Below are 20,081 nucleotides of genomic sequence, written 5' to 3'. Positions count from 1 at the left end.
TGACTTAGGGAACCCCCCCCACCCAAAAAAAAAAAAAACACACAATCTCTTTTTAGGGGCCTTTCAGAGCCCGTTTGGAGCCATTTTGGCTCCGTTTCGAAACCTCTTCGACGACCTTTCTTCTGAGCCTCTCCATCGACATTTTCGTGTTTTCCACACACTATCTCAGGGCTCATTACATCATTTTGTTATCCATTTCTCCTTGCCTACATTCGAGCTCCTCTCTTGAGGACCAGTCACCATGGCACTGAGGCATGTCCCTCGTGATACATCTCATGACACTGATGAGGCTGCTTAGTATGAGCAAGTGCCTACCACAGTGGTTGCATCCACTGGTGGTGCAGAGGTTCCTTCCACTCAGCCTCTCTCTCCTGCATCCCAGGAAGTGCAAGCAGCGCAGACGCAATTTCTAGATGCCCTTTCCTCTATGCTCCAGGGTGCTTTCCGCCAGATAGGACAGGAGTTCAGCCAGCAACTTACCACAGCCATGGCTATACAAGATACGGCTCTTGTCCAGATGGGACAACAGATTGGTCAACAGATCACATCTGCCATTGCTATGCAAGATAAGGGTAAGCAACCTGCACCCCAACAAGGGGACCATTCAGACAGCCAAGATGGTTTGTCTACTCCACGCAAGGGTTTTATGGCAAATGCCCGTCATGCCTATGAGCATCAGTCTTCTGGACCATTGCATGTACCCCAGCTTGGGGATTATCTCGACATAGATGATGCATTTTCTGTGCCACAAAGCACCTTCTTGCAGGATGTCAGGCCATCTTTTGGCTCTCAGCTTTCTGCATCTATGCAGGCTGAGCCGTCTCTTTTGGGCAGACCCATTGGTATGCATTCAGCCAGTGCTCCTTTCACCGCACTAGCAAGTATACCTGGAGTTGGCTTGGGTTTATATGGCAGCCCACACCCCTGGAGAGAGGTCAGTCCTCTTCTTAGCCCGATGCCATATGCCACGCCTTACTGGTATCCTGATGCCAAGCTTGGAGGCAAGCCTACTGCTGAAAATGAGCAGGCTGACATAAAACAGCATACACGGGCAATAATGGACAGCAGAAAGAAGGCCAACTTATGTTTTAAATGTGGCAAGAAATGGACTCCTGAGCACAGGAATGTGTGCAAGATGCACAACAATGGTACTGCCAAACTCAGCATGATTTTTTATGCACGTGAAGATGCAGGTGGTAATGCTCTCGTGAACGAGGATGAGGTTTATTGGGATGCCCAGCCAACACTTTATACTATTTCCATGCATGCCTTGATGGGTGCCAAAAGTGTTGATACTATAAGATTAATAGGGATGATTAATGGCAGGATTGTGCATGTGTTGGTGGACAGCGGGGCAGCACCCACAGTTTTGTTAACTGCAAGACCTTACAAAGGGTTGGACTGATTGCTACTGAGATAGACCATGGGCTGAGAGTAGAAGTGGCCAATGGACAGCATATGATCAGTAGATCTTGCTGCCAAGATGCAAGGATTAAGTTCTCTAATGACTATACTTTTGCAGGTGATCTCTTGGCAATTGACATGGGCCCAATAGATGTTGTCCTGAGCTGTGATTGGTTGCAATCACTAGGAAAAATCAGCATGGATTTCAATGCCTTAACACTCAGCTTTGTCCACAAGGATGGATCAGTTACATTGCATGGTATTACAGCTCCTAAATTGCAGGTCATTTCAGCAAGGCAGTTGGCCACAGAGCTCAAGAGGGGCAGCTCCATATATGCATTAAATGTGTCAGTAACTAAAGAGGGTGGCACTCCCCGTGTTGATGATTGTGATATGCAGAGATTGCTCTCAGAGTTTGCAGATGTGTTTGCTGATTTGCCATCACAGTTGCCTCCGAGAAGAGATGTAGATCATGCCATAGTCCTGGAACCTGGCAGTAAGCCAATCAATAAGGCCCCATACCGACTCTCTAAGGTAGAACGGGAAGAAGTGGCAACTCAAGTGAGGGACTCACTTCAGAAGAGTTTCATCACTCATAGCACTTCTCCTTTTGCATCCCCTGTACTCCTGGTGAAAAAGAAGGATGGTTCTTACCGTATGTGCATTGAGTGCAGAGACTTGAATAAGGTAACCACCATCAAAAACAGGTTTCCAATTCCCAGGATAGATGACCTATTGGATGAACTCAAAGGTGCTCAGTTTTTCACTAAGATTGATTTGAGATCTGCCTATCATCAGATTAGAACGAAAGCTGGGGATGAGCACAAGACAGCCTTTCGCACAGAGAGGGGACTGTATGAGTTCAAGGTGATGCCTTTTGGATTGACCAATGCACCAGTACTTTCCAGGCACTCATGAACAAGATTTTGCAGCCTCTCCTTTTCAAATATGTGCTGGTATCTTTTGACGACATCCTCATTTACAGCAAGGACAAGCACGAGCACATCAGACATGTCAAGCAAGTGCTGGAAATTTTGAGGTTGCATCAGCTTTATGCTAAAGCCAGCAAATGCACTTTTATGGCACAAGAGGTTGAGTATCTTGGTCACATTGTGAGCAAGGATGGCATTCGAGTGGATCCTGCAAAGGTGAAATGCATTGAGGATTGGCCGCAGCCACGCAACCCTACTCAGTTGAGGAATTCCTAGGTCTTGCTTCCTTCTACAGGCGCTTTATTCGCAAGTTTGCCAAGAGGGCAGCCCCTCTGACAGACCTTTTGAAGAAGGATGCTTTTATGTGTTCTACAAATGCACAACGCAGCTTTGAAGACCTGAAATTCGCCCTCACTCGTGCTCCTGTGTTGGTATGCCCTGATTTTTCATGTACTTTCATTGTGGAGGCAGATGCCAGTGGCAAAGGATTAGGGGCTGTGCTAAGACAGAAACATGGGGTAATTGCTTTTGAAAGCAGAAAATTGGATGCCAAGGAACTAGATTATCATGTGTATGATTAGGAAATGTTGGCTATCCTCCATGCTTTCGAAAAATGGCACCACTACCTGTATGGTAGCAAAATCAAGGTTAAGACAGATCATAGGACACTCAGGTATTTCCTTACGCAGCCGAACTTGTCAATGAAGCGGAAGAGATGGCTGGCTAAGGTTCAGTCTTATGATTTCAGCATCGAGTACAGGAAAGGGAAAGAAAGATGCCTTATCCCGTATGTGGGCTTCCAATTTGTCTGCATTCCTACCATCTACCAGGAGTGGATTCCTAATATTCAGGAAGAATACATGCAGGGTTCTAAGGCAGCTTCCATATTTGTGGAGTTACAGAGGCCATCAAGCTAGGGCATGCTGAATTTAAGCTGCATAATGGGCTGTTGTGGTGCAAGGACAGAATTTATTTGGTTCCAGATTCAAAGTACCGACTGCTGGTCTTACAGGAAATGCACTCATCTCCTATGGCAGGACATGCGGGTATTACTAAGACATATGACAGAGCTTTATCTGGGATGGCTTGTGGCGGGATGTAGTTAAATTTGTCATTTTAGGGGGACTACCTAGGACAGAGGACCCCAAAATACATCAAGCTGTAGGAATAATAGATCAGAAACAAAAGTCCCGATCATCAGGTACATAGACCTCTTAATAGAGAGAGATCTCTGATGTCGGCAGTAAGAGCATGAGTCGGTGTCGAAGCATCATCTTCTTCTTCGTCTTCACTTGTTACATCCCCAACCAAGTTGACATGATCCTTGTGTTGTTGCTTGGCAAGCTTTTGGAAGCAGCGATTCTCGGTGTGACCAAGCTTCGGATGGTGATTGCATTTGAAAGGCTTGAATTTGCCTTCGCCTTTACCCTTGGAGTACAGTACAGTGGAGTCCCGAGTTTCTGCATACCGTCTGTCATGATCGATAAGCATAGCAACCATATCATGATAACCCATTTGTGTCACACACAATGCTGGTATGATCTCCCGGTACTTAGAATTTTCCTCAATGCTCGAGAGGAGCACAGCAACTTGATCATCTTCCCCTACAGGGGCCACCAAACTAGCAAGCTGAGTGACAAGGGATTCCATATGATTCAAGTGAGCAAGAAGAGAGTCTTCATGCTTCATTTGCAGCTTGAAGAATTCCTGTTTGAGGAATACCTTTGAGTTGATGATTTTGTTGCCGAACAATTCTTCAAACTTATCCCATAAGTCGTGAGCAGTGAAATCAAAATCAAAATGATGAATAACGTCATCACCCAATCCCAAACCAATGAGAGAAAGAATGTTTGCCCTGCCAGCAAAATAAAGTGGACAGCCGATTACCCACGGGTCTCTTGCAGCCATTACCAATTCCAGAAGGCAAATGGACTCACATTGCTATGGATTTCATCACAAGGTTGCCTTCCACAGAGCGGGGATGGGATAGCATTTTTGTGGTGGTTGACAGAATGACAAAGCAGGCCCATTTCATACCCACTAAGACCCGTTATTCAACATCACAGGTTGCTTGGCAGTTCATCGAGCATGTTTTTAAGCATCATGGTTTCCCTCAGGAGATTGTCAGCGACACAGATGCAAAATTTATGGGTCACTTTTGGCAGGAATTATTTACAGCAGTGGGTACTTCTCTTACACCTAGCACTGCTTACCACCCTGAGACGGATGGATAGTCAGAAAGGGTGAACAAATGGCTGGAGGAGTATTTGAGGCATTTCTGTCATGACACACAGAAGTCTTGGGACAAGAAGTTGGCACTTGCTGAATTTTGTTACAACAGTACCAAGCACATCTCTATTGGCATGAGCCCGTTTGAGGCTATGTATGGATGCACAGTGGGTATGCCATCTTTAGTTGCACACATGGCTGTGAAAAATCAGCAAGCAAGAAATGATTTGGAGAGTATGGATGCCCTTCTGCAATTGGCTAAAAAGAATATGCAGGATGCCCAAGCCAAGCAGAAGAAGTATGCGGATGAACGCAGGAGGTATCTGTCTTTTGAAGAAGGGGATTATGTGCACTTACGCCTGCATAAGAACCGTTATGCCTCGCTGAAGGGTAACACCAACACGAAGCTTGCTCACAAGTATTACAGTCCCTACAGGATCATCCGCAAAGTTGGCGAGGTGGTGTATGAGTTGGAGCTACCCAGGACCTCCAGGATTCATAATGTTTTCCATGTGTCCTTGCTGAAGCCACATATCGGACAGCATGTCCAAGTCCTTCCTAAGCTACCACCTATGGATGAGGAGGGCCACATACTCTATGTTCCAAAGCGCATCATGGGTTTCAGGGATCACGTACTCCGAAACAAAGTCTACACCGAGTTTCTTATCAAGTGGCAAGGACTCCCTGAGGATGAGAACTCATGGCAGCCAGAGAGCATTGTCCAGGACAACCCCTGTCTCCTACCAGGCTGATTATTATTTGCTGTTTGCTGCACCTATTTAACAGCCCACATATGAAATTTCAAGGGCAAAATTCTATGGGAAGGGATGGCTATAATGAAGGGAAAAAAGAGGCCAAGTTAGAGGCCCTTTAGGGGGGAAATGTGGATGGACTATATAAGTCTCCATCCACCCCCTACTATGTACTTTTTGATGTGACATCTAATCTTATCTATTGTCCCTTCCTCCAACCTGCCTACGCTCGCTCACTCTCTCTCTCTCTCTTCCCTACTCACTCTCAATCTCTCCCTATCTTTCCTACCTCATTCTCTCTCTCCTACCCTTCCTCTCCCTCTTCCCCTCTCTCTCTCTCTCCCTTCTGCTCCGCTATCCCCTTTCTCCACATCTGTCCCTACCCCCTTCTCTACATTATCCTATGGTCCACCCCCCCCCCCCCCAATGCACTCCTCATTTGGGGGCTCACAAGTGGGAAGGTGATCAACCCTAATTCCACACCCCCTCTCACTGGCTCACCCCATTCCCAATCCGTTAATGAAGATGCTCTAGTAGCTCCCATGTAGTAGCCCTCTGGATCACTTTGGTGTCATCATAGTTTCTTGGCTTTTCATCCAGTGGCTCCTACTCTGCTAGATCCAGTGCCGCATAAGCACACCAGTCTGGTACATAGGTCCATCCAAGGTAGCACCTAATGGTACCACCACCTTCAGTCACGAACCCGCCTTCAAACTCGAACAATCCAAGTACCAGCATCCTCCAACCGTCCCCCTCATGATGGGTGAACAGCCTGAAGTGCTCTAGGCACAAGCTCCCAAGGTCTGTTTCAACCCGTCCTCCATCTAGCAAGGTCTGTAACCAAACAATATACCAAGCATAAATCCAAATTACCTAGACCGTAAAGCTCCATATATGGTTCTGTGTTGTCCCCCTATAAGTCACAACCTCCGTCTGCTCAGCTCCTGTTGAAGCTTATGTTGCCCCCCTGAAGTCACAACCCAGATGGCTCCAGGCACTAATCATTGTCCATCACCTTCACAAAAGATCTTGACTCCTCTTCTGACCATCTCTCAATGTCGGACATCCTAACAGTAACACCGGGTTCCGTATGCCTAATCTCAGCAACACTAGGAGATGCCACCAAGAAAAGTTCTTCTCTGACCATCAACTCAGCTTGACTCCTCTGACTCTGAGCTGGCCCCCTTCTTCATCTGATCAGCCTTTTTCTTTTTGTAGTCCTTCACAAAATGCCCTAGCTCATCACAATAGAAGAATTTCTTATCCTTCTTTCTCTTCTTCTTGTTCTCTTCATCTAAGTGTCCGCTCCGTCGTCAGATTTGTCCTTCTTGGACTTACCTTTGCTAGGCTTACCCTTGCCCTTCCCTTTGCTCCTGTCCTGAACTACTAGGGCTTTAGCATCCATTCCATCATGCTTCTTTTCCTGAGTTTCTTGTTGCAGCAACAGTGGAACCAGCTCCTCGAAAGTCACCGGCGCCACCCTCTGCCCTGCAATCATTGTAGTAACAAAACTACATAGCTCCAGGGTAGCATTCCCACCAGCAGCCTTGCCATCCTGTTCAAGCTCGTCCTTTTTCCAGCCTGCAGCTGATCCCGCACCACCTTCATCTTGGTGACGTGTTCACCTTCATCTTGGTGACGTGTTTCCGTACGGATGCCCCTTCATCCATGCTCAAGCCATTCAGCTCCGCCGTCTCGAGGTCTGAACGTTGTTTAGCTCATACATGTCCCTCAATATTATCCAGGCCTCGAAAGAAGAATCTGCCATCTATATATGAGGAAGCACTGAATCTGCCAGGGTGCCCACAATGATAGCCAAGGCCTCCCCATCATGGGTCTACCATGCTCTCCCTATAGGATCCACAATTATATATTTCCATCCAAACCGGACACAATACCAAAGAGATGTGGAGTCCCACCAAACCATGGTCCTCCCATCTTACCAATGCTCTCCTACTATCTGCCTGGCACCTCTAGATCCCTAAGCCCACGTGCTCCTCTGAGCTAATGTAGACTCTATGTCCAGTGATCCTTCCCACCTTGCTACCCGGCTAGTCAGCCTAGGTGGGCAGCCTCTCCTGAGCTAAGTCTGCAGCCTTCTATGTGCCTCCTTCACCTTCTGGATGTTAGGCCCAAGGGAAGCCCTGCCTGCTGCTCCTTTCTGCTCTTGAACTCCTGCTCCAAGTGATGCCTTTTGGAGGCCCCAAGGCCCCCTTTTATAGGGGCTGAGCCCCCCTTCAAAAACCCAACCATCCAGGACTGCAATACCCCCTACCAGCCGACTGGGTGGAGCTCTATTTATGCCCTCCTGGGCCACATTTGCAGGCCCTTGCTGGCCCACCTGGCCACGTGGCAACCAGCCAGTGGCCCAGGCTGGTGGTCCATCCCTGTTCTCTGCCCAGATTTAGCCCTATCTGCCATGAACAGTGCGTCTCTTCTTCCTTCTGGTTCAGCCTCTGTTCAGCCCTAGTTTCAGGTGCATACAGCCTGCTGAACCCCTCCATACACCTGCTGGTGTCATCATGCATGTAGCATACTGCTGCTGACATCATCCCCTTGTCCACGCAGCCCTTTCTTGCTGGTATCCCTGTGCAGACCTGTCCTCTCCATCCATGGACAGCCACGTGGCATTGCTGTACCATTTCGGCCACCATGGTGGCCCAGATCTGCCAGGTACTTCCTCTCTTTCTCTACTGCCCACATGACAGCCCCTGTGCTGCCAATTTGGCAGCCCCATGACCGTTTCTATAATCCTATGGGCCACCCCCCTGATGCACTCCTCATATGGGGACTCACAGGTGGGAAGGTGACCAACCCTAATCCAACACAGGAGGCATTTCTTCAGCTAATCATCATACTAAGAAGAAGCACAATCCGCAAAGTTGAATTGGTGTTTGATCTCACAAAGGACCAGATCTGACGTTTATGACCAACATGTAGGTGTATGACATCCATTAGGTATATCCTCAATCAATCTTACGGGGATATGATCCTTATGAATTAAAGGCTAACAAAAAACCCGCAAAGAGCATTCAACAAAAGTGTACACTATTAAAGTAGAAAGCAAGAGCTACCACCACTCCGACAAAAATCCTGAATGCAACTTTAACACGTCTGAAACAAAGACATTCAATTTAACAGCTAGGTTTTTATCTGATGTTAGCATTGCAATGTTAGCGAAAAAAGGTGCAATCAACCATGCAAAGTCCATCCCGAAGCTTCCATGATTGATTTTGCCCTTTGCCATTTAGAATATAGGCTACATAAGTTGACAATCCCACCTAACATGGGCAGCTCTGGTCAAACGAATGGTATATGCTCACTATCTAAACAGACCGACACCCTAGGTTTGCCTTTATTCTCCTTAGAAACAAGGGTAGCACAGCATCTAGCAATACAGAGCACATCAACAGCATCATATCTGCAATGTTTCATACAACTGCTCAAGATCTGCAGAAAGATATGGGGCCTTGCCTCCCTATCTTCTACAAACAAACAGTGTGGACTTACGCTGTCTGTATTTCCAAGCCTTACATCCAAAATTAGTTCCCCTCCACCCATATATTTGATAATTTTTCAAAATCCCACACCCGTCAAATAGAAGGGAAATGCATGTGTCATCTCGTGGATAAAATTGCTGGCTGCTGCTTTAGTGCAACTTCAAAGTCTTTAAGTGAACAAAAGGCAACAGAGCAGTTGCAAGGCATATTGGAAGGCTTCTCGACTGGAAGTAGGGGACAGAAATTTCTTAGGTATTCTTATCTGAGTGTGGAGTTTTTATCATGGCTGGATCTGATGACATCACTTCAAGTTTTACACTTGAAGGAACAAAGATGCCATATAGTAAGGTTAGCACCTACCCAGTTCAAGAACTGTAATTGATAGTACATAATAAGTAACCACTTCAATCTGAGGAGATGGAAACTTGAAGTCAGTCCCAAGCTGGAGATTCGACTTAGCAGCAGCAGATACAGCTTTTCAAGCTTGCTTTTCATGGGCATCCCTTCTGCAAGCATTGGACTGCAAGCATTGGACCTTCATGCAATTTCGAAACATTTCACTACTGATCTTCCCGTTCCCTTTTGTCACACCTTTCCAAGCTTCTTTCTCAGCCACTTGTTCACGGAAATCCTTTCGTTTACACTAATTGACTTCGAAAGAATGAATAAATAGGTCAGCACTCTCCTGTTTGAGGTGTATTGACAGTAGGCATTCGAGTTTACTGGCGGCTCGCAATCTGCACATTTGCACATGTGCTTGTGCTTCGGGAGGCCAACTTACCACTCACAGTTTGCTGTCACTACATCCATAGTAGTGAAGCATTTTCTCTCATCGCTCTCCTGGAAGTTACGCATCACGCTGAGGTTGTAGCGTGATGTTGTCCTCCTGTGCTGCATCTCAACCCCCCCCCCCCTCTCTCTCTCTCTCTCTCTCTCTCTCTCTCTCTCTCTTCGCTGAGTATGTTCTCTTGTGCTCCTGGATTAGTCACCCTCCCATAGATGCATCTTGGTTATGATACACCGGCTCAGTTACTTGACTTGTGTGAACTTCCTTGGATCTGTTAAGAGGGCCAGTTTGAGCGAGCCACGTTGCATTATCATCTTTTCTAATTTGTAACGTGCTCTAGGTGTATCGCACTGTGGTTTCTGTCTGAGAGATAGAAGCTCATTATCCATTATCCAGAACCTCATTATTCATTATCCATAGCTTTCAAACCCACAACATCTTTCGCACCCCATGCCATTTATCATCTGACAATTTCACCTAGGTTGGGAAGTGAGAGGTTTGAAGAAGATACCATAACACATGATACAGTACCAAACTTCAATTCTGTCCAGCCACTAATCCCACTCTCCCCCCTGCAAGAGATGCAGATGGCCTCGGAAAAAAAGTTTGGGATTTCATCAGTGCTTGACTTTGTCGTGCAATTACGTTGGAACCCTGCATTCTCTGTTGTGGGAGGCCTACAAACTAAGCCAATCTCCGTTGCCCTTCCTTAACTGAATATTTAAATTGCAAAATAATGTCACGGAATAAACAATAAGAAACCACTAGAGCTGTAGGGTGACTCGTGGAATGGGTCATTGGAGAGTGCTTAAAAATCTAAGAAAGAGGTCAGACAGAGAAAGTAAGTCCTGGGCAGCCTCTTTGACGGACTTGCTACAGACTCAGCCACCGCAACGTGTATATAGCTATCACGCTCATGGCAGTTCGTAAGGCCCCAGCACAACCAAAATCTCATCTTAAGCAAGAAGACCGCCTCAAATGTCCAGACCAGCGCATTCTGTAAGGGGTCCTTCAGAATAAACCATCCGCGCCTTCGCACATGTGCAATTCTCCACTCTCCAGGCGTGCACAGTGACAGGTAAGTGTACCATTCAATAGACACCAGATGTAACTAGCATATGATTAACAATGCGATCCCGCCAAGAACTGCAAATGTATCCAGTCTGCTTCCAGTGCTGGTGGAGGCAAACCGCACCCACACAACGTTGATAGGATCTATACTATGTGGTCATCGTAGTAGTTATCATACCGGAATGGGCGACGACGATTAGCACCCAGCACCATTGAAGCTCGGCCATTATCTTCGATTGGTCTATGCAAGATCTCCAAAATATTCTCGCTCAATGGGCAAGTTTCCGGGAGTGAGATGTGCCGTCTCCAGAATACTCACGTCTGGAGCTCAAAGAAGGTTGAGCATCACAACTTCGATCCCTCTGCGACGTTGAGACTCTCACGCATAATCAAACTATGCTAAAAATTCAAAGTACCAGCTAGAATTGCCAGGCTAGTCCAAAAGAAAGACGCAGCAACACACTGTTAAGCAATTCATGAGCAGGCACATTTCTAAGACAAAACTCGAAGCCTCTGACATGAGAAAAGAATGAAGAAGTATCGTCGTGGGCATACCTTCTAAGGCAAGATACAAAGAGGAGGAAGCAGTTTGGAGACTCACCCTATAATTGTTGGAGTGCAGGCCTGCTTCAAGATCCATGGGGGAGTTACGTGAGCAAGAAGGAAGGGAAAAAACAGCAACCAGGACGTGGGTATAAAAAGAAGCTTCTTTTACGAGTGTGCATGTCTGGTCTTCTCCCACAGCTCATCAGAGGTTCCAAAGTGTTGAAGTGCAGTAGTACAAGAGCTGAAATTGGAAGCAGGAAGGGCCAAAGGAGCAGGGATGAATGCAAAAAAAGTCGAATGGCTTGTGTCCAGAAGCTGAAGGTTGGTATTTATGGGTATAGGAGAGTGCAGAAGCTCCTGAAGCATACCCCTGCACTTCAGGATAAAGGAACAAGGAACAGAGACAGAGGAAAGACAGTAGGAAAGCTGAACACGATGCTTGGAGAAAGCGATCCTAATTGATAGCTACATAGAGAAGAAAACAGGTACAAGCAATTAGCAGGAGTGAACTGCTATTCCCAAATGGTGGGCAAAGGTGGGCAAAGCTCAGGAGCGGTGGGATGTGGAAAGGTGTAGGTAGTGTAGATTATGGGGCAATGGGGTGGGGCATTGCATGCAGCTTGTGCTTGTGAGCCTCGCAGTAAACAGAATATCAGGCTTGACAGCATGTGTGGGCACTGGGGGACAACAAGAATGCAGAGACTGCGTGAGAGAGAGAGAGAGAGAGAGAGAGAGAAGAGAGGGAAAAGGCTTTCCAGGGCAATACGAACAGTAGTCAACTTCCTGATCGATGGCTGTGGATGGTTGCTTCAACTCTGTGTGTGTGTGTGTGTGTGAGAGAGAGAGAGAGAGAAAGAGAGAGAATTAAAAAAGAGGGATGGCCATGATGTGTGTGTGTGTGTGTGTGTGAGAGAGAGAGAGAGATTTCACCCAAAAAAATGTGTGTTTGCTGAGGGAGAGAGGGAGGGAAGGAGTATGTGTGTGTGCGTGCCCGTGTATGTGTGAGTGCATGAGACACTAGAGAGAGTGAGTGAGAGAGAGAGAGAGAGAGAGAGAAGACTAAGAAGAAGAGATAAAGGGAGGGTGAGCACAAGGAGCCTATGTGTGTGTGTTTTTTTCAATGAGGGAAAGAGAGAAAATCAACTTATATATGCACCAACATGTGTGTGTGTGTGTGTGTGTGTGTGTGTTTCAATGAGGGAAAGAGAGAAAAGGCCTACGGTCAACGTATATGTGCACCAACATCATATGGCAACAAAAGGGGGGGGGGGGGGGGGGGGGAGAGAGAGAGAGAGAGAGAGAGAGTGCGCAAGAGTCAGCATACACCCAATTATATGGAGAGAGACAGACAGACAGACAAACAGAGTCTGTGTGTGTGCGCGCAAGAGTCAACATACACCCAATTATATGGCAACAATGTGTGTTTGTGTGTGTGTGAGAGAGAGAGAGAGAGAGTCTCTCTCTATGCGCGCAAAAGTCAATATACACCCAATTATATGGCAACAATGAGAGAGAGAGAGAGTTCTGTGTGTGCGCACAAGCACGTGGACCCACGCATGTGCATGTAAGAGTCCACCTCCTTTAAGGCACAAGAGATTGGAGTAAAAAAATAAATGAGAGGGAAGGAATTAGAAAAGGTAGAATGTATCTTTGAGATCTATATTAATAACTTTAATGTTTGTCATGGGTCCTAGCCTGGTGGTCAAACAGGTGCGTGTGTATGGGCTATGCATAATTCAACCCTATCTGGACCCTTTACATTCTAGTCCAAGGCAATTTGCCCCTTGTTAGGGCCAGGTGACAGGATGAGCGTAGGTTTTATTTTTATTTTCATTTATTAACTTTTATGTATATTTTTTGCTTGAATTTTTTCCCCTTTTCCATTTTTAAGAAGAAAAACCTTGGAGAAAGTATAAAGTTTTAACAAAAAGAGGGTTGTACAATGTAGGGCTTTTAGAACTCTACAATTATGAGCCATTAACTCCCTAAGGCGCAATTATGTATGAGCCCAAATGTAACAAGAGCACATATAGCATCTATCTCCACCTATACCTTGGAATGCCCTCAAAAATCAACTAGTTTCAATCAACCAAGTGCTACCTACCAATTGTAATCAAAGTTTTTTTCCTCTTTGCTCATCTCCACTTGCATCCTATTAATTAATTTATTCCCTTTTACATGGCCGCAATCAACCTATCTTAATCACACTGATTCGTAGAAATAAATTATATGCATCGCCTCCATCAACCTCCGCCTTTCTTTGCACTCTCCTCTCTCTTTGCCTCTCTCCCCCTTCTTCCTCTTCCATTCCTCCTTTCATCATTGGGAGGCTTCACAGGGGCCCTTCTCCTCTACCCTCCTCCCTCCAACCAGCCTGCCTTGGTATAGTAGCTGTAGAACCTTCTAGAGAGCAAAAGTGGTACAATAGCTGGCGCGGCTTCTGTAATCGCAGCTTCTCAATTTCATTTATGAATCACTGCTATAATTCGCTTATGCTAATCGATTTCCAACCATTGCCTTACCTTAATCAAACATTTGCACCACTGGCCATCAAAACTAATTAATTAATTAGGGCCCGAATTCTCGCTTGGGGGCCCTATTAAGTTCAAGGAGGGCAGTGAACATCAATAAAGTTGCAGGAGGGGAATATCTATTTGAAGTCATTCCAAACCATCATGGCCACCGTACATGTCCAGGACAAACTTGGAGTTTTAAAGCACCCTTGTATACATATGATTGTGGAGATCAACTTCATTCTTTCTGACTGAATGTAGCTTCCAAACCATTCTAGCCACTGTACATGTCCAAAACAAATGTGATTGTGGGATAGTTGTCTCCACATTCTCGTGACCCTTGACACGCTAACAATGCTCTAAACTCCTAGATGGCCATGTCATTGAGAGAGCATCTAAATTGATTTCTTTATTACAAGTCATTACATTTTTTGGACTAAAGACCACCAAGGACTAAACGGTTGATCCAACCTCCAATTATTCGAAAAATATAGATGGAGCTTTGCCAATTATAGTTCTTCTAGTTGTTGCTGATAATGTGCGGCCCAAGTAATATCATCCCTTGAGCTCCTAAAAAATGAGCCATTGCTCTTCTAAAATTCAAAAAAGGAAGTGACTTTAAATAAACTAACCACTAGATATTATGTTCCATGCTAGCATCACCACTTAAGCCTCCCTTAGTCCGCGATCCCACTTTACCAATTAACACCCGCAAAGCTCCTACCATATGTCACCTCTCCACTCTAGGTTCCTCCATGTGCCTACTTTCTTTAGATTCTAGAATAAACCATCTCAAACAACTTACCTAGGGAGTGGTCAAGGAAAAGAGTGCTCCCAACCATTTGCAGTAGCATAAGGCAGCTAACTTCACTCTCAAATCAAGGACTATCCTCTAGCACCTTGTGGAATAGCAACTGCTTGCAACAATATGATGTGTACATATTTTGATTTCCATCCTTGTCTTCCCATATGAATTGTCCTAACTCACGTTCCAATGTATCCTAACTTGTCTTACAAAAATACCAAACAAAAGCCACATAAATAGGGTAAGCAACTAGAGCATGAATCATGACTCTACTCATTACAAACTTTACAAAGCGTATCCAAGTAACTTTGACGATGGCTTGCATCCTTTTGGTGAAAAGCCTTCTATAAATAATTAGTATTCTATCCTAATTTTCATATCTAAGAGTACATAAATAGGCTTCACTTCTATTTTTTGTGAAATTTTTTATAGCCACACCCCCGCATCTCAACCACACAACCAAAACCTAACAACCTAAACATAGACCCACTTATTTATATCTCACACACATAGACATTAATAAAAAAAATATAAATTCTATCTAACCTATCCCAACCACTAACACACAACAACACGTCCAAACACACTCAGCGCACACAGACACTAGTGCACACAATGGGTTACCAAGGACAATGGAAAGTAAGGTTTTTTTTGGGGGGGGGGTGGGGGGCAAGGGAAGAGAGAGAGAGAGAGAGAGAGAGAGAGAGCACAAAGGGGGCGATGTTGCAGAGGGAGGGGGAGTAGGGGCTCGACACTCAACTACTGAGGATGGGGGCGACAAAGTGGCAAGGAAACAGAGACGAGTCATGGAGCAAAGAAAGAAGCAACAAGGGAGCTGACTTTGAAGGAGGGAGCTAACGAGAGTAGGGAGAGAGAAGGGGGCTGACATGATTACACTCATTTACTCCTTGACTCCCCCCTTCCTACCTTAGTTTAATCATGCCCTAGGCCTCTTCCTTTTCACCCCTCTTTAATTTCTCCACAACTAAGACTCCCCCATCTACTATAATTTCAATTTCCTAATGAATAGGGGATATATTTACTCAAGTTCCACTTTGTAATCCCAATCTCCAAGGGGCCAGTTTATCTTAGATGTTACTTAGCATCCAATTAGATTGCTACTTTGTAGTCACTTCGACACCAAACGAGCATCTTAAATGTCTCCAGATGCATCCTATCTTCTACAACAACCAAGAATATTATTATGTCGCATTTTTCTATCATCTCTGTAATTATATTTATTTGCAATATAAAAATTGGATGGATCCTATTTTATGCCCCTTCCAAGAATATTATTTGCCACATCAATCTTTCACTTGTCCGTAAATGTTTTCTTGGCAAACTTTTGAAGGACGTTCATTCATATTAGTAGAAATACCCACATCTTACATATCTTTTATGCAAAATACTCATAAGAATTCAATATCTAGCTATTTTTAGTCGATTTGAGACTTTATTGCTTTTGGCACTCTTTAGAGCAATGACAAATAGGGCAATAATCAACTTACTTGATGCTCTAGCATCACCCTTGTTAGCCCTATCGCCTAGCCCTAAGGCATGACTTTGTGTTCAGCATCATGCTGATGAGTTAGCTTTACTTTACCTTGGCCAACATTTGATTTGTTGCACAAGATCATGATCCATAGCACTACTAGCATAGTGGAGGATGTGGGGGATCTACCATGTCGAGGGTGTACCCATGAGAGGTGGCAAGGCAATGAGAGATGTACCCATGAGAGATGTGGAGGAAATGGAGGGTGTACCATGAGAGGTGGCAAGGCCATGAGGGATGTACCCATGAGAGGATGTGGAAGGTGTACCCCTGAGAGGTGGCGAGGCCATCCTCCTCAACATTATAAAGGCCCTTGAGCAATAGTTGGTTGTTAGCACATGTTGCCCCTTATGTACACATGAGACCGATGCTTCTATCTTAGGCAAGATGAGTGGCCTTTTCTAAATGCAAGCATACCCATGTGACGCAACAAGTGATAACACATGCCTTATGCATGGTGACCCGTAAGAAAAGCACATCCATATCCTGCCACACAATGAGTCACCCTCATGCTCAAGGGTGTAATGTTTACAACTACAAACCTTATGCGTGCATTCCCTTACATGTTTCTTTGATGTCTATTGATTCCCTTATAGGTCTCTTTAATGTTTGTTGATCGGTCCCATCATTTGCTCCCAAAAGTTTATTTTCTAACCTAACAAATAACGGAGTATTAATGCTTATGGCATTACCTTGGGGTTTATTAGAAGTAAGAATTATGCGAGTTGAGAGAGAGAGAGAGAGAGAGAGAGAGAGAAAGAGAGAGAGAGAGAGATCCTAAGAGACTGTCACTCAAACCAAAGCTTTTACAACACTCATATTGGATGTTGGACCATGCACACCCTTCAAAAGGTGCACATGTGTTCTCTATCTTTTTGAAAGGAGGGGTTGACAAAGGCCCAATCTTCTAATGGGTTCTCTCCCTCACCTCTCTTGTCTCATTCCTCCTTAAAGAAATTTTCAAATTGACGAGAGTGTGTGATAAGCCTCTAAAAGTTTTCAAAAAAGAAAACATGCATAAGAAGAGAGAGAGAGAGAGAGAGAGAGAGAGAGAGAGAAGGGTCATCTTGATGACACATTGGTGACATAAATTAGCAACCTGATGATCGCCGACTGGTGTGAATAAACACACTTGACGGCCATCCTCCTATTCTATATGGGCATGTGGGCGGCGTTCACCAAGGCTAAGGGAGACTTCCAAGTTTAAAGAAAGCACGAGGTAGTAGTGCTAAATTATTATTTTTAGAGGCCTTAAGAGTGGTCCCCAATAATAAATAGAGTTTGAAAAATCACACAATCATCCACATAGGCTTCAAATTGACGCTTGTGTGCGCATGTCAAGGATGGATCAATCAAGGAAGTCGAAAATTGTGTAATTTATGTGCTGATTAATGTGTTTGTTATAAACCATCTGCGTGATATATTGTTCGGGGATGCAGACTTTTTGTGTGAGTATGGTGCCCACCGTTGTTTCGGTCTCCAGCTGCAGGAATCGAGCCTTACGCTAGGATTTTGGGGACCCATTCCCGCGATTGTTTTGAGGATTTGCAATACCGTGGTACAATGAGCGCAAGCCGGACATGGCTTTGTCCGAATTTGCAGGTACGAGTTTGGGTACTTGCTTGCTCAGAGCGTATTGGGTTCTGTAGCAAAGTTTTCGGCTTTGAAAATCTTGGAAGAACGGCAAAATGCACGGTGCAGCCTCTGAGATTTGTCGCGACCCCCTCCTTGCATCGGATTTCGGGAATCGACGGTTGAAATGGCGCTTTCTTGACCGACGGAGACCTCCGAGATTGAGAGCCGTCGCAGCCTTTTCGTTCGAGTGGACGCGTGGATTGCACCGATCGATTATTGGGTTGCAGCTTTTGGGAAGGACGGGAACATTCGCAGCTTCTCAGATCGACGGAGCTTCAGCGAGAAATTTCAGCTGTTGACGATAAGCTTTTCGAAATGTCTGAACGGAAATGATAGATGGGAATCATGGGATGCAGTAGCCACAAGATATTTGATCGAGATAAGACGTCAGGTGGGTAAGAAACGGCAAAGATTTCTGGAGAACCAAAAATCCGTCCATTCCGTCACGATGGCATTCGTGGAACAAAGATCCGTCCATTTCTCCATTTGTTCACATATTGACGTTGATTCGCGGATTCAATCCCCATTTTGCCCAACAAATCCGTTCGTTCTGGTGTGCACTTTAGAGTTTAGACTCTCGCACGACAAAAACTGGCTTTCCGCCCTTTTTAACCAACAAACAATATCCGTTCATACGTCCGTAACGTCCCGAACTTTCAAAAGAAGGATCGTATGCCGGATTTCGGAGCAGCCATGGTAACGAAGTTCGTCTACCGGACTCGACAATCCGTCCTTCGACGCATTTGTCCGATGTAAGGCAAAGCACCGAATCCGGCAAAAAATATTCGCATGTTCGGCGTCCCGAACAGCCATTTGTTATTGGCGGATTTTTGTCGTCGTCACGAGATCTGCGAGTGCGGAAATCCCATGTTCGAATGGCATGGCACATCGCCAGCACCGTCATTGTCGTCTCTCGCAGTCGGAGTTATGAGAAGAACGCATTCAGAAGTCTGTTGATTCAAACAGGTTTCTGTCATTGTCTGAGACAAGCATCTGTCAATCACAAGGGTAGCGTTGATCGGAGATGGAAGTGCGCAAATTTTCCAAAGATCACGTCACACGCGATGATGAAAGAAGGGGCCAACGAATTCGTTTGTTGAACGTTGATGAAGTTTCAATAAAAAAAGAAAACTCCAAATTTCGAAAAACAGGCCGGAATTCCGCAACACGACAACTAATTCCCAGCTGTAGAGTAATTATTTGAGTCCTTTGAAGTTTAATACGTGGCTTTCCATTTTATTTAAATGTTTCTTTTTTTACTTACGCAGCACGCCATCATTTCAGCGTCCAGCTCAGCCGTACTATCGCCTGCTTGTCGTACATTACATCAGCATCCCCATTTCCAGGCTGCCAGCTCCCCTCCGCGTGTCACCCCCATCTGAGTGTGGCCACTTAGGGGGTTTCACAAATTCACACCCGTTCACGCAGCACACCCGGGTGTCTTTGCGTGTCGGCCATATTGTGAAATGAAATTTTTTACAGACTTGTAGCCACTCCAAGGCAAACTTGTCAACTGATACAATAAGCGCTGCACCAGTTGCTCATTGCTGCGGACGAACTGAGCCTAGCTTGTAATAAGGGCTCATATTTTTGACTAAACGACCACAGTGCACCTCCTGATTCATCCACGATACTCTTGGGCACTGCATTTAGGCTGCGCATGATTTTTCTCATGCTCAAACATGACTCAGATGCCAGCGCATGTTTTTTGGAAGATGGGCGAAGGCGTGTGGAAACGAATTCGCTTGGATGCCATTTCTAATTGGGTGGGATGCCATGCACCGATTTGCTACGGTTGCGAAACCCCCTTAGGACATACTGGGCGGTGGCATACCCCTGGGGAGGTAGGAGGGTCTCTACTATCCACGCCCCCCTTTGCAAGGATCCAATTATCTGTATGCACTTGACAACTACTTACATTGACCTACACTCCTCTCTCCCTTAGGATGAGTACACATCGGCCCCTGCTTGCCCATGCCAGACAAGGGGCGAGTAGTGTGTGGTTTCACACTATATAGACAACAAATATTTTTTTTGCAAAAGGCAATCATAAAAGCAAGTTGCTACATGGTTAGAGGTGTAATCTTTTTATTTGTGGGGTTTCAAACCCCATCGTCAACGCATTTTTCAGATGGCAGGGAATGGGCAAAGAGTTTCCCACAAAAAATATAACTACAATAATTGAAAATTTGGAGGTTTTGTGACCTCGAGAAAAGGTTTATAAAATCAAAATAGAGATTTATAATCCAACAATAAAGCTTAGTTTCTTTGTGAACACTGCTTCAAAGCGCTTTTGTTTTCTTTATTTTTTTTAATAAAAAGGCTTCAAAGCGCACACATGATGCAAAAATGAGC

At 45.2% G+C, this 20,081-nt stretch overlaps 1 protein-coding gene across 1 annotated transcript in view; it reads right to left on the bottom strand.

Annotated features, from left to right (window-relative positions):
• Positions 1–12,022, bottom strand: part of LOC147882612 (putative potassium transporter 2) — a 45,814-nt gene extending 33,792 nt beyond the window's left edge. Inside the window, exon 1 of the mRNA XM_087400949.1 lies at positions 11,277–12,022. Within this exon, the coding sequence (XP_087257075.1) occupies positions 11,277–11,315 (39 nt within the window). The 5' untranslated portion in view covers positions 11,316–12,022. The remainder of the gene's footprint in view (positions 1–11,276) is intronic.
• Positions 12,023–20,081: the final 8,059 nt, after the last annotated feature.

Source organism: Dipteris shenzhenensis, chromosome 29 (assembly GCF_047967505.1).
Source record: "Dipteris shenzhenensis isolate YYH24624 ecotype China chromosome 29, Dip_SZ_1.0, whole genome shotgun sequence".
NCBI lineage: Eukaryota > Viridiplantae > Streptophyta > Polypodiopsida > Gleicheniales > Dipteridaceae > Dipteris > Dipteris shenzhenensis.
Note: the sequence above shows the minus strand (reverse complement) of the source record. Positions and strands in the feature narration are given on the sequence as shown.